Source organism: Uranotaenia lowii, chromosome 2 (genome assembly GCF_029784155.1).
Source record: "Uranotaenia lowii strain MFRU-FL chromosome 2, ASM2978415v1, whole genome shotgun sequence".
In the NCBI taxonomy this organism is placed as follows: Eukaryota; Metazoa; Arthropoda; class Insecta; order Diptera; family Culicidae; genus Uranotaenia; species Uranotaenia lowii.
This window is the reverse complement of record NC_073692.1, coordinates 123,048,355-123,060,350: the sequence shown is the minus strand read 5'-3', so window position 1 is coordinate 123,060,350 and position 11,996 is coordinate 123,048,355. Positions and strand designations below refer to the sequence as shown.

The window sequence follows — 11,996 nt, the reverse complement described above, 5'->3', positions numbered from 1 at the left end:
CAAATGATTGAAAGAATTGATACCTCAATATTTTTATTACAATGCTTTCTTATTTTTTAGCGATTTAAATTTATAAAAGTAATTACCCATCTTTTCAAAACAAGGTCAACTTTCCACTCAAGTATGCTGTTCTAAGCCAAAAAAAAATCACAACAAAAACTTATTTACTTCTTGCAGCTTTCGTTCGAGAGTCGAACGAGAACTTCGGTAATTTCATTTCGAACGGTTTTCCCCGGATGGACACTTGCCAAAGACTTGAGCACCCGATGGTTCCCTAATTACAGTGTACTAGTGCCCCATCATTATTGGATCGGTTCCATTTCATTAAGTTTTTTCGGTTTTCTTCCTTCAAATGGGTTGATGCTTCTGGCATGGCATGGGTGCACTTTTTTATTCTTTTTCTTCCTAGGGCACATAACTTTCCGGTTCCATTTTCAACGATTTTGTTTTCCACATTTTCCCCACCGAAAAAGGCCCGAATGGACTGGTAGCTATTCCATTATTCAACTGTAGTGTTCGACTTTCTTTTGTTGCACAAGTTTTTTCTTGCTTTTCTCCCTTTCACAAACTGTTTCGAGTTTTTACATCTTTAGCGCATGTTTCTGAAAAGTTTCCATTTTCTCCAAAATTATTTTACGCTCACTATTTCCTTTTTTTGTCGGATTTTCGTCGTTTTGGAAGGTAGTAGTTTACCAGTTTTTTTTCTCTGTTTTTTGGTTTCTTAGTTTTAAAATATAAAGCAATCTTGGAAGCTAGTGATGGCGTTGTTTCTTATCTGAGTTTCTTCATCGGTTTTATCTCATTCTCGTTGGGATACTTTTGTCTTTTTCCCCCTTCTTCTACTCTTCGCCTGTCTTCTTGAACCATTTCAATTTGTAGCCTGAATTCTGTTTATCTTCGATTTATTTTTTGATTAGCTTTCGTCTAGTAGTTGTTTGGGATTGCTAATATATGCTACGCTAAACTAACACTACACTACACTAGACTACAGACTGTTGTTTTGTTTCGTTTCCTCCCACACTCTCGTCTTCACCGCCTTCCGGATCCGGATGTTGCCGGCTGCTGCAGACATTTCTCGTGGCGACGTCTTATATCTTGATAATCTCCTTCAGGTTGTACAATCAGGATATTCCCACTCGAAGCGAATACAACAGGACGGTGCAGATTGTGCAGATGTAGAATGTTATCCAGCATACTTTCACGTACGATCCGACGACCATTCCGGCACTCGACGAGGAAGGTGGAGAGCTCTTGTCCGCTGCAAAATGAAGAAGGAAAGAGAAGGAGAGATTGGATAAGTGAGATTTAACATTAATCGATTTGTTGGCATTTCTGGGAGCGAACGTGTAGAATTGCATTGGCAGCAGGATTTGCCATTGCTAACAACAGTTACTTTTGGCCTTTTATAGTTCTGCTTCAATTGATCGAATTTATCTGAGTTTGAAGGCTATCGGTATACGTAGGAGGGCGTTATGAGACATCCGATATGTGTTAGTCGTTAGCAATAAATGTCTTGAATAGAAGATCGAGTGTGGAACAAATATGAATAAATATCAAATGTTGTCATAACAAATAAACAGAACAAATTTATTCCCTTCTTATCATAACACTTTCAAGAACAGGCATCGTTTGATTTTGGAAACAACAAACTCTCTATGTACTCAAATCCATTTTGCGTTTTTTTTTTTTTTGTTCATTTGTGACCATTTTCAATTTATTTTACTAAAGGGGAAAATGGGGATACTGGATAATTAGGGATACTTGATTCATTCGCTTTATCTCGAAACCAGAACGTCTTCCAAATATCAAATGTTCTAGAATAATATGCCAACTAGAACAAAACAACAACGCTGTTATCCCAAAAAATCAAAAAAAAAAATCCTAGTTAATTAACTTGGTTTGAATAATGTATCAAAATGTGATTTGAAGATCAAGAAAAAATTAAAGTTAAAATATTTATTCTAATATGTCAACCGTGAGAGAATAATATGAACTGCATAATGAAGAAAAAGTTTTCCAATATGTATGTTATGGATTTAATTGATTCCTAGAGACGTTTTTTCCTTCCGAATGGATCGTGATAGTTGGTTATCACGAAATTACTAATATTTGCCCAGCTGTAAAATAAGACTCAAAAAACTGTTTTTATCTAAAACCTAGACAATTGTGCCTGAAAACATAGAAGACAATATTTTAGAATTCTCTTTGTCTGATTCCTACTTACAAACTGTGAAATGAGAACTTATAAAAAGTCAACGGACCTTTTACCTTTGGATTTTGCTTGGTTTTTGTCCTGGGTTTAGGGCATCCTAAATTAAGGATCATTTCTCCATCTTCAAAAATATCACAATTGTTTTTTCATTCAACGAAGATGCTTCTAGTTTATCTACGGGCTCATGTATCGTTCTAACTTTTGAAGCATATAAACTTAAAATTACAAGCTATCATTAAATGCAAATAACGGCGAATTGCTAAATTTTTCCAAAAATATATGGTGACAATTCGAAAAGGGGATCAAGTATCCCCATTCTTCCCTAATCAATGCAACACACACTGATTCCTAAGTGAATAAAAGATTACACTGGTTTGCAGCATTTTTGAACTAAACTTTTTGAATTTAATTGGCTAAACATTTCTTTTAATGTGAAATCGGACGCTGTTTCCGAAAATGAAATTCAAAATCGTCTCAGTAAAGCAGTTTTTGAGTTTTGCTCCAAATTTGAAATTTTCGAAAAATAAAAAAAGTACTTGTATTATATTCAAAGACCTAGAACTGCATAACATTAATTTATAGTTTTTTTGTTTATTGAAGGTGGTTTAATTTTCTATCGATCATCACTGCTTGATTTTTGCGTATGATGAACAGTATTTTTGATAATAGTGAATGTGTGATTGAAAAAATTATTTGTAAAGTTGTGATAGAATAAATAAAAATAATTTTTTAAGAAACAAAATTGTTTTATTGACAGTTTTAGACTTGATGATAACATTTAAATGTCACATCGTAAATGTCAATCAAAAATCAAAGATTTCAAGTGGTAGTTTATCAGAATTGATTGAAAATTGAAGAAGTTATGGTTATTATACCTCAACAGTAATATTTACATTTTTGACTTATTTAACGAGCCGCGATCTCTTAATTTCGATATCTTAATATAGGGAGAATTAAACTTGATAATTTTCACTTGCTTCAAGCTAAAGTAGATCATTAATTTACCAGAAGGGCACTTGCCAAGTATCAGTAAGATCTGATCATTGTAAGCCTCAGATCTGAAGGTGATTTGGGACACTGGGAATACTGGTTTTTCAATGAGAATTTTTCTCTTCATTGACTGATTGCTTTTTATGAATATTTTTCTTAAAGCCTTGATTAAAACAAATATTTGAACCTCAGAACTGCAACACGATTGGACTTAAAACGAAAAAGTTATTGCAGTTCAAATATTCTATGTTCTCCACAAATTTTTTCCTTAAACGCAATGCGTGAATGTACTCATTACGAGTTAGACGATGATTTTGGCGGCAAAATATTCGACCTTTTTGTTATTTTTTCTATCACAACATAACTTATATCAACAATACTGTTGATCATACACAAAAAAAAGGTTCGAATGACCGATAGCACGTGGACCATGTGGACAGAAAAATGAGATTCCATGAATTCAATTGACACCACTGCTTGTGCCCCACGAAGTATGGAATGAAGTGGTCTTGCAATACTTTGCTTGGCACCCAGTAGTGGTGTCAATTGAATTTCTTGTTTTTCAATGCCAAAAGACATACACCTGTTAAAGAGCTAATAACTTTTTTGTCTAAAAAGATACGAAGTTATGATATTCGACAAAGTTGTTCAACGGAAAATTTCAATAAAGGAATTTATAAATTGGCATAAAAACCATAAGTAGGTTCGGTTCCACAGAAGAAACAAAAATGATGTTGATTTTTCAGTACAAAATATTCAATTTTCTCATACAACCCTAAAAGTTCAAATTTACTCATGTAAACGTTACTTAAAAAAACTACAAAAAATCACGGATGAGTTTTGGACCAAAACGAAGCTTTTAAGACCCCAGGGTTTGAGAAATTCAAAAATGACCCCAAATCGACTCAGTCTAATGCCACACTTCAACCTTTTTTTCCTTAATTTGGAAACATTTTAGACTGACTCAAGGCTATATTTCTTTATAATTCTTGGTAAAATTGTTTCACAAATAACTGAGATTTTTTTAATTTTCGAAGCATGCTCGGGAGCAGGTTAATCGATTCATTTAAACGTTATAAATTTATCAATCAACAATTCAAAACATTAACCCAATTTACTTGTTCCCGAATAAAACACTTTTTTCAATCACCAGCCAACAAAACTATCAAATCTTCATTCTTGATTCAAAATCGCTAAGATAATCTTAGAAACTGAAAATGGAACTATTTTTCAAAAAATTAAAATTATGGCAACATTTGAAATTTTTGGTCTTTGTTTTTTCGATCTGGTGGTTTGATTAATTCAACCATTCTGGATTGAATTAAGAAAAATCATATGTTGGGTAGAAAAGAAAAAATATAAACCTCGCTTAAATGCGTACAAATATGTACAATATTTGCTTTTTATATAAGTTGAGTTATTTCAGTTATATGCGAAACAATTTGAAAAAAAAAAAAAATATAAAGAAATGTTGTCAATCTTAAATGATTAAAATTTAGGAAAAATTGGTTGAAGTGTGGCATGCATTACAACCGGAAAACAGTCATGTTCCTTTGCCCCTGTAGTTATGCAATTTACGATAAAATGGTCAAAATTTTATCCTAAACGATGAACGGTGAACGGGGTGTAATTTTCACTTGGAAATATGATGAAAACTAGAATTGGGGATCAAGTACTTTGATTCTCACCTAAATTTTCGCCTGGACTACTCTCCGAATTGTCACGTGAATATTATCCACAACCAAATATTTGAAAAATCTTAGATTCAACAATCTAACGCAATAAAAACAATCTAAATCGGTCATAATTTTACGATGTGGTATGCATTTCAAATTGAGCGTTACGGTCGGGGTGGTCGAACATTTTGACGCCTCATGATGAATATCATCCTTAAAACGTTCAGCCTATTTTTGAAGCCTCATAACTTTGTCATAGTTTAGGCAATAAGAAAACTTGTTTTTCAAAGAAATCGGCCAAAGGGTACCAGAGATATTGATAACAAAAAACTGGTATTTCATGTTCCTCCCGAACAAAATGTCTCAAAATCCCATACACACTTCAGGCTCGGTGAGCGACCCCTTCCAGTGGTTCGATCTGGTTCAAAATTGGTAAGGAACCTTTTACTAGGCCTAAAACCAATATTAGCCGGCAGCGAATAACTTTTTCAAAAGTCGAGTCGTTTAGGGCACTCTTATGTACATTTTAACCTTTATACGTCCCTTAGTTTCAATATGTCACTATTCTTAATTTAGAGTGTGGAGTGTCACTTTTCTCAGACGTAGACAATTATTTAAGAAAAAATCTGGAACCCTCAATGTGTTAATGAAACGCTCCCTGAAAGCCCTGACAAAAAATAGTCCCTTTTTGGATCTAGAGTTTGAATTATTTCCGGGTCCTACTTCTCCTAAATAATGCGGTGTAAAGTAAGGTGTACGTTAATAAATTTATCAGCAAAAATGCTCTTTCGTTCTTATCAACATCTTTCAATTTTCTCCTAACTTTTCTATAGGGGAGAATGAGGATACTTGATCCCTGGGGATACTTGATTCCTTAGCTATATCTCGAAACTGGAATGTCTTACAAAGATCAAATGTTCTAGAAAAATGTGCCAAAATGAGCAAAATAACAATGCTTGTAGTTTAAATTTTTTTTAACAAAATGATTGTTTGAGTAATTGAACTTTGTTTGAAAAATTTCACAAAATGTAACTTGAAGATCTTTTTCCATCACTTTAAAATGTTCCTTACATGGGAAAATTATGAAAAAAATATTTGTTCCAATGTATCAATCGTTCGAGCGTAAAATGAACTTCATAATGCCATATTTTCAAAGCAATGGAAAACTCTCAACTTTTTCAGAAAAAGTTTTCTAAAATGTTGATTATGGGTACAATTGATCCCCTAGAGTTGGGTACAATTGATCCCCCTTCCAAACGGCATATTCTTGTTCTGAATTGATCGTTATCATTGGTGAATACGAAATTACTAATATTTATTCAAAAACTAATATTTATCAAACAATTGTCTGAAGAAAAGAGCAAAAATAATAAATTTTCTCTTAATTATAAATAATAGCGCCTTTAAGTATGCAATGTTAATAGCGTTGAGACAAAGTTATAGAATTTTCTTCATATGTCTGCTATAAATTGTGAAATGAGAACAAACATGACCAAAATAGTCAATTAACATTCTATCTTGGGGTTTTGTTTGATTTTTATACAAGGATTAGGGCTTCCTGAAGAAAAGATCAAGTCTCCTTCAATAGGGGATCAAGTCTCCCCTAACTTCAGAAAAATCGCAATTTTTTTACTCCCACGAAAATGCTTCTAGTTCATCAATGGGTTCAAGTATCGTTCTAATTTTTGGAGCATAGAAACTTGAAGTTACAAGCTGTCTGAAAATTTCAAAGACGGCGAGTTGCTAAATTTTTCCAAAAAGATATGGTGAGAATAAGAAAAGGGGATCAAGTATCCCCACTCTCCCCTATATCTATCTATCTAATTTATTATAATTTATCAATTTAATGTTTTACTGATAACGAAATTTGTAAAATTTGTGTGTTAAATGATTTATTAGGACTATTAGATCTGTCCTCTTTCGAAAATTTAATTTTTTAAGCTCACAATATGCTGGGAAATAGATTCCAGTATCTACAGGATCCGGCAATTGATCTGCTACAAAATTTAAGGAGAGATTTCTACGAAGTATACAAAACCGCATTAGATGACACCTTGTCACCTTGCTAACATTATGTCTTAGATGTCACAGGATATTTTTGTAAATTTTGTAATCAAGTGTTTTTTTTTGTAAAAATAGTCCTTGAACCTTAACATAGTGCTTTGATTGCCTAGTACAAGGCTGTGAAACAGAAGAAAGACATATTTCGTGAGTTGTCCAATGAGTGTATGTATATTTTTTTTATTTTGATAGAAAGGGCGAAGGCGCAGCTTATGCGGTTCGCGCATGAAAAATTTGCAGAATATCGTGTTTTCTACCGATGAATTCATCGCCGTTCAGCGGTTCGTGAAAAAACAGAACTACAGCCACAAGACGACAGAAATATGTCTTATTAAAGGTCTAGGTCGGAATCGCCCGTACTTTCCTAATGAAGATCAACCGAACACCCTGAAGAGGTGTAGATCAATCAATTTACGTATCGAAAATAGTTCTACGGCATTTCCTCGAACTGTGGACACGTCTCAATGGTTTTGGTTGGTGGTTTTCCAGCAGAACTTCACATTGGCTTACCAAGGAAAGAGGTCCGAGTACGGAGTGGTCGGGGAGTTCGCCGGACCTGAACCCTATGGACTTGGCTGTCTAGCGTTTACTGAAGCCCGAAGCCTACTCCACAAAACATGACGGGTTGGAAGTTCTGAAGCGCCATCTAGTTGAATCCTGAAGTAAAATACCACAAAAACCACCTGCGGTCTTTTTAGAATATGTGCCTTGAGCTTCTGCAGCGAGTGGTTAAGCTAAAGGACAAAAATATCGAAATGCGCCAATGGATTTTGAAAATATGATCTGGTTTGATGTAAATCGTATTAAATTTGAAAGAAAAAGTTTTTGTTCTGATCAAATTATTTGTAAGTTCCAATGCGTAGCACTTCAATTGCCGGACCCTGTAATAAAAATTCCCACTAAAATTTTGATATTTCCGCGGTAAATTCGCGTATTATGCCGAACCGCAAACCGAATCGAACTTTTTAAGGGAGCTCATAAATCTGGGAAGTCGGATTAATGTATATATTTGAGGACAGTGGCGTACAAGTTACTGGCATAAAAAATAATGTTTATAGAAAAAATGAAAAATTCAGTACAATGCTCGCTATTTTTCATAACAACTACTTCATCATTCAGGGAATCTGTCAACCATTATAGCGGATGAGGTAACCTGTTATTTCGAAGAACTTTGACATTGACGTGATGTGATTTTTTTTCCCAAAATTGATTTGTCAATATTAAACTAACGTTAGAGGGGGAGGGGGAGGGGGTGGTGGTTGGTTGGTGTAAGTGCTCAAATTTGAAACCATTTTTTGTTGGCTGGATTTTCTTTATTTCGATTGATAGAAAAGGAAAATATAATTTCAGAAGAAGGTCGTTAGTTTCACCTTTTCCAGCTAAATCATGTGTGAATGGCTGAAGCAGTCAGATACATATTAATTATGATCATCGAGAAGAGCTCTCACAACAGAGCTGGATCACATGGAAAACATTTGCTCGACTCCATGCAAAACAAACAATAAACGTCCCCAGGTCAATATTATTCTGCCACATGTACAAGCTGGCAGCACCATGGTAGTGTTCTTGAAAAGTGGTCTGGTGCAAAAACTTTTTCCAGTAGGGTAACTATATACTCGTTCCTTATTTTGCTCAAGAGTGCACAGGGAAATTTTCTAGTGGGTCCTCCTGCTACTCCTCGGGTCATTCGACACTGCTCCATTTGCGTTCACCAGAAAACACAATCCGGCTCTGTAAAACAAACCAAGTTGTGCGTATGATGCCAGAACTCAAGCCACAAACTGCTCCTGCAGTCCTTCTTGAGCAGATCGGAGACCATAGAAGTATGCATGTATGGATAAGAAATCTTCTGATCAAACATGTCATGTTGAAGCCACTCACTCGTTTTCCGTTTCAAAATAATCCCCTTTTTCGAAGCAACAGCAGCAGGGTTAGGTACGAATCTGTGCTGTGGTGGTACAACGTCAAGGAAAGAAAGAACATTTTCATCATCATCATAATCATCATCATCATCTGCACCATCATCATCTTGACATTGCTCTGGAGCGGAATTGCCATGGATGCATAAAGTTGAAAGAAGCAGGTTCATGAATCATGGCCGCTCGTTTCTTCTAACATTATCAAGTTGCAAAGTATTATATGTGTACAACCTCTTGTACAACTTGCCGTCACAAGTGGTGAAGCATAGATTACGAACAGCAAAACCTTGTACTTGAAAGGAAAGAGTGGGAAGGAAAAAAACTACCTAGTTCCGGAAAATGAATTTTAGCATGAAACTCGACTTCAACAAACGCATTACTCACATGCTTTAAGTGGGAAATAAAATATATCAACTGACTGAATTTTAGATCCACAAGCATGCTGATGAATTTATGTACATATGTACATCCTGAAACATAAAGACCATCTCAATATACCTAATCATCAGCTTTCTTTATTTATAGAAATGTATCTTTTTCCATTACCTTAATACAATATCTTTTTGCCTTTCTCACAGAAAGGAGTAGTTATCGGTTGATTTCGGAGATCATTAATTAAAGGTCTTATACAAACCTTTACAGGCACCTATCGAATCAGCTCGATGAGTTCTGAAGATGTCTGTGTTTTCGCGAAACTGGACTACACAATTAAAATGACTTTTATCTATCCAAAATTGTTTTTTTTCTTTCAATTCTATAAAAGAAACAAAAAAAAAAAAAACAAAACAGTTTGGGAACTTCTTTCGTAGTAAGTATCATAAAATGACCACTCCAAAAAACGTTTCCCTTTGATTTGCTTGCAACGTCCAGCAATCACTTATTAAGATAATAAAAAATATGACGTCACATTTTTCATGGCGCCATAGACACGCTAGTCGATGTGCTCGCCTTCATGGTATACAATTTCCCATGTATTAAAGAAGTAGGCGCCTGACAAAATGACAATCATGAAAAAAGTATCTAGTTGATAAAAATTTCGTAGTTGCATTACTTGAATTGTACCAACCCGAAAAGAAGAGAAAAAGAAAATTATATTAAGAAGAGATATTTTAATATTCAATTTTTTTCATAGCAAATTGAGATATAATTCAGTACTCGTAGGATGTTAAAATATTTCAAATTAGAACAAAATGTCCACGTTTCAATAGACTTGAACAACTCTTGATTTGCTCGGGTACAGCAAGGATATTTGAACCTAGACCTGCCGGTTGAGATTCGTGCACGCTACTACAGAACCATACCTGATGCATCGGTATGAGAGCTTCTGAATGCCAATAATAGTATCGCGATTTAAAAGCCAAATATTTTCTGTAAAAGAGAAAGTCCCACTGTGGCTTTATTTTGTTATTTACTCTGAACACAATAATCATTTAGTATTTTTATGCTACTAAATTCTTTGTCCTAAATACTACACAGGGAAACAGCATTTCTGATGGCTTTGTTTTAATAAATTATTTTGGAAGATTTTGGCATCCTGAATTCAAAACAATTGTCAGATAAGAATTGCGAAACGATTTAACGTTGTTATACAAATACAAAAAATTGAATTTAGTTTGAACTTTCTTTACGAAATATGGACAAAAATACAGTTTTTTTCAGATTTAGGAAAAAAACGAAAAAAAAACTTTATTAACTTTTTTTCTCAGAAATCAAAATTGCTTGCGGTTTTAGGTAATGTTGATTATTGAGTGAAAACCTCTTTGTTCATATGTGCTATGTTTTAAAGCTATGCCTAAAAAGTGCCCTTATTAAATGAATTTCTACCTTGTTTCAAAGTGATCACGAAAAAAATGTAGGTTGAAAAACCTAATGAATATTCGACTCCCTTGAAGCCAAGGGGGTAAAAGTGCATAAAAGCTGACTTCGAGAAAAAAGCTCTTATTCTTCGTTGTGTTTCGATAAATTCCATAGATATTTTTTTTATGAATTTTTCTAATGAGTACCTATGATCTTCCAAAATGAAAACAAATCATTTGACAAAATTTTTCTTAAAAATAACGTTTAATTGAGATGACACATGTTTTTTAATTTTTGGTCTTATACCCGTTTGGCTCCAAATAAATTCACTTATACCTCTTTGCTACCAACCAATTTTGATACTCAAGTGATTTGATCTTGTTAGTATGATCAAAATTTGATAAGGTGAATGTAAAATAATTTGTGAACATATTACTTTTTCGCTGTTTTGATGTGAAATGTATTCTGGCATAGTTGGTCAAGAGGTATAATGTCTAAACATCGATCTGGTTTTTCCAGGTTTAAGTCAATCCCTTCAAACAATTTTTTTTAATCAGGATACATATAAGAATAATTTGTGGAAATACCTTCCACATTCTATTAACTTCCAATCATACCATGTTTTTGTGCCTTTGCCTAAATAATTGGAAATTTACTTCCACTCATTATGAATTGATGTTTAACGTTTACCCAATCATCTCATACAAATACACATTGAGCCTAGCCATGACAAAATGGACAAAAATTTACGAAGACGACAGAATTGATAGTAAGACTAAAATTGACAAAATAGACCAAATTAACTAAATTGACTTTATTGACAGAACCAACAAAATTAACAAAAATGAAAAAAATCACAAAACTGACAGAAAAATCAAAATTCACAAAACTGACAAATCCATATTAATGACAAAACTAATAATTCAAGAAAAATTGGAAAAATTGACAAAAATATCAAATACAGTGAAATCCCGATTTTGTCACGCACCGATTATGTCTGCCCCCGCTTTTGTCTACCCCCGATTTTGTCACTTTTTTGACCCGATTTTATCACTATTTTATACTAATGTAAAAATACTCAGATTCAAACCTTCCCTTTTTGGGATGATTATTAATTGATATCGCGTTAGTTGACAACATTGTTATACCACATGAAAACATCGAAAGCGACTATGAACGACAAAAAAAAATGTCGGATTTTATACAAGTGGTTTTATTCACATTTTTTCAATAATAAAGATGGTAAATACAATCAAGATAATAAATATAACGACACAATAAATCATTGATATGATCAATAAGCTTGTTTTGGACCTTTGGAGCTAAAGGATTATAATTGCG

The 11,996-nt window shown here is 33.8% G+C and overlaps 1 protein-coding gene across 1 annotated transcript in view; it reads right to left on the bottom strand.

Annotated features, from left to right (window-relative positions):
• Window positions 1-348: 348 nt before the first annotated feature.
• Window positions 349-11,996, bottom strand: part of LOC129741820 (uncharacterized) — a 141,813-nt gene continuing 130,165 nt past the window's right edge. Inside the window, exon 7 of the mRNA XM_055733611.1 lies at window positions 349-1,258. Coding sequence (XP_055589586.1) covers window positions 1,122-1,258 — 137 coding nt within the window. The 3' untranslated portion in view covers window positions 349-1,121. The remainder of the gene's footprint in view (window positions 1,259-11,996) is intronic.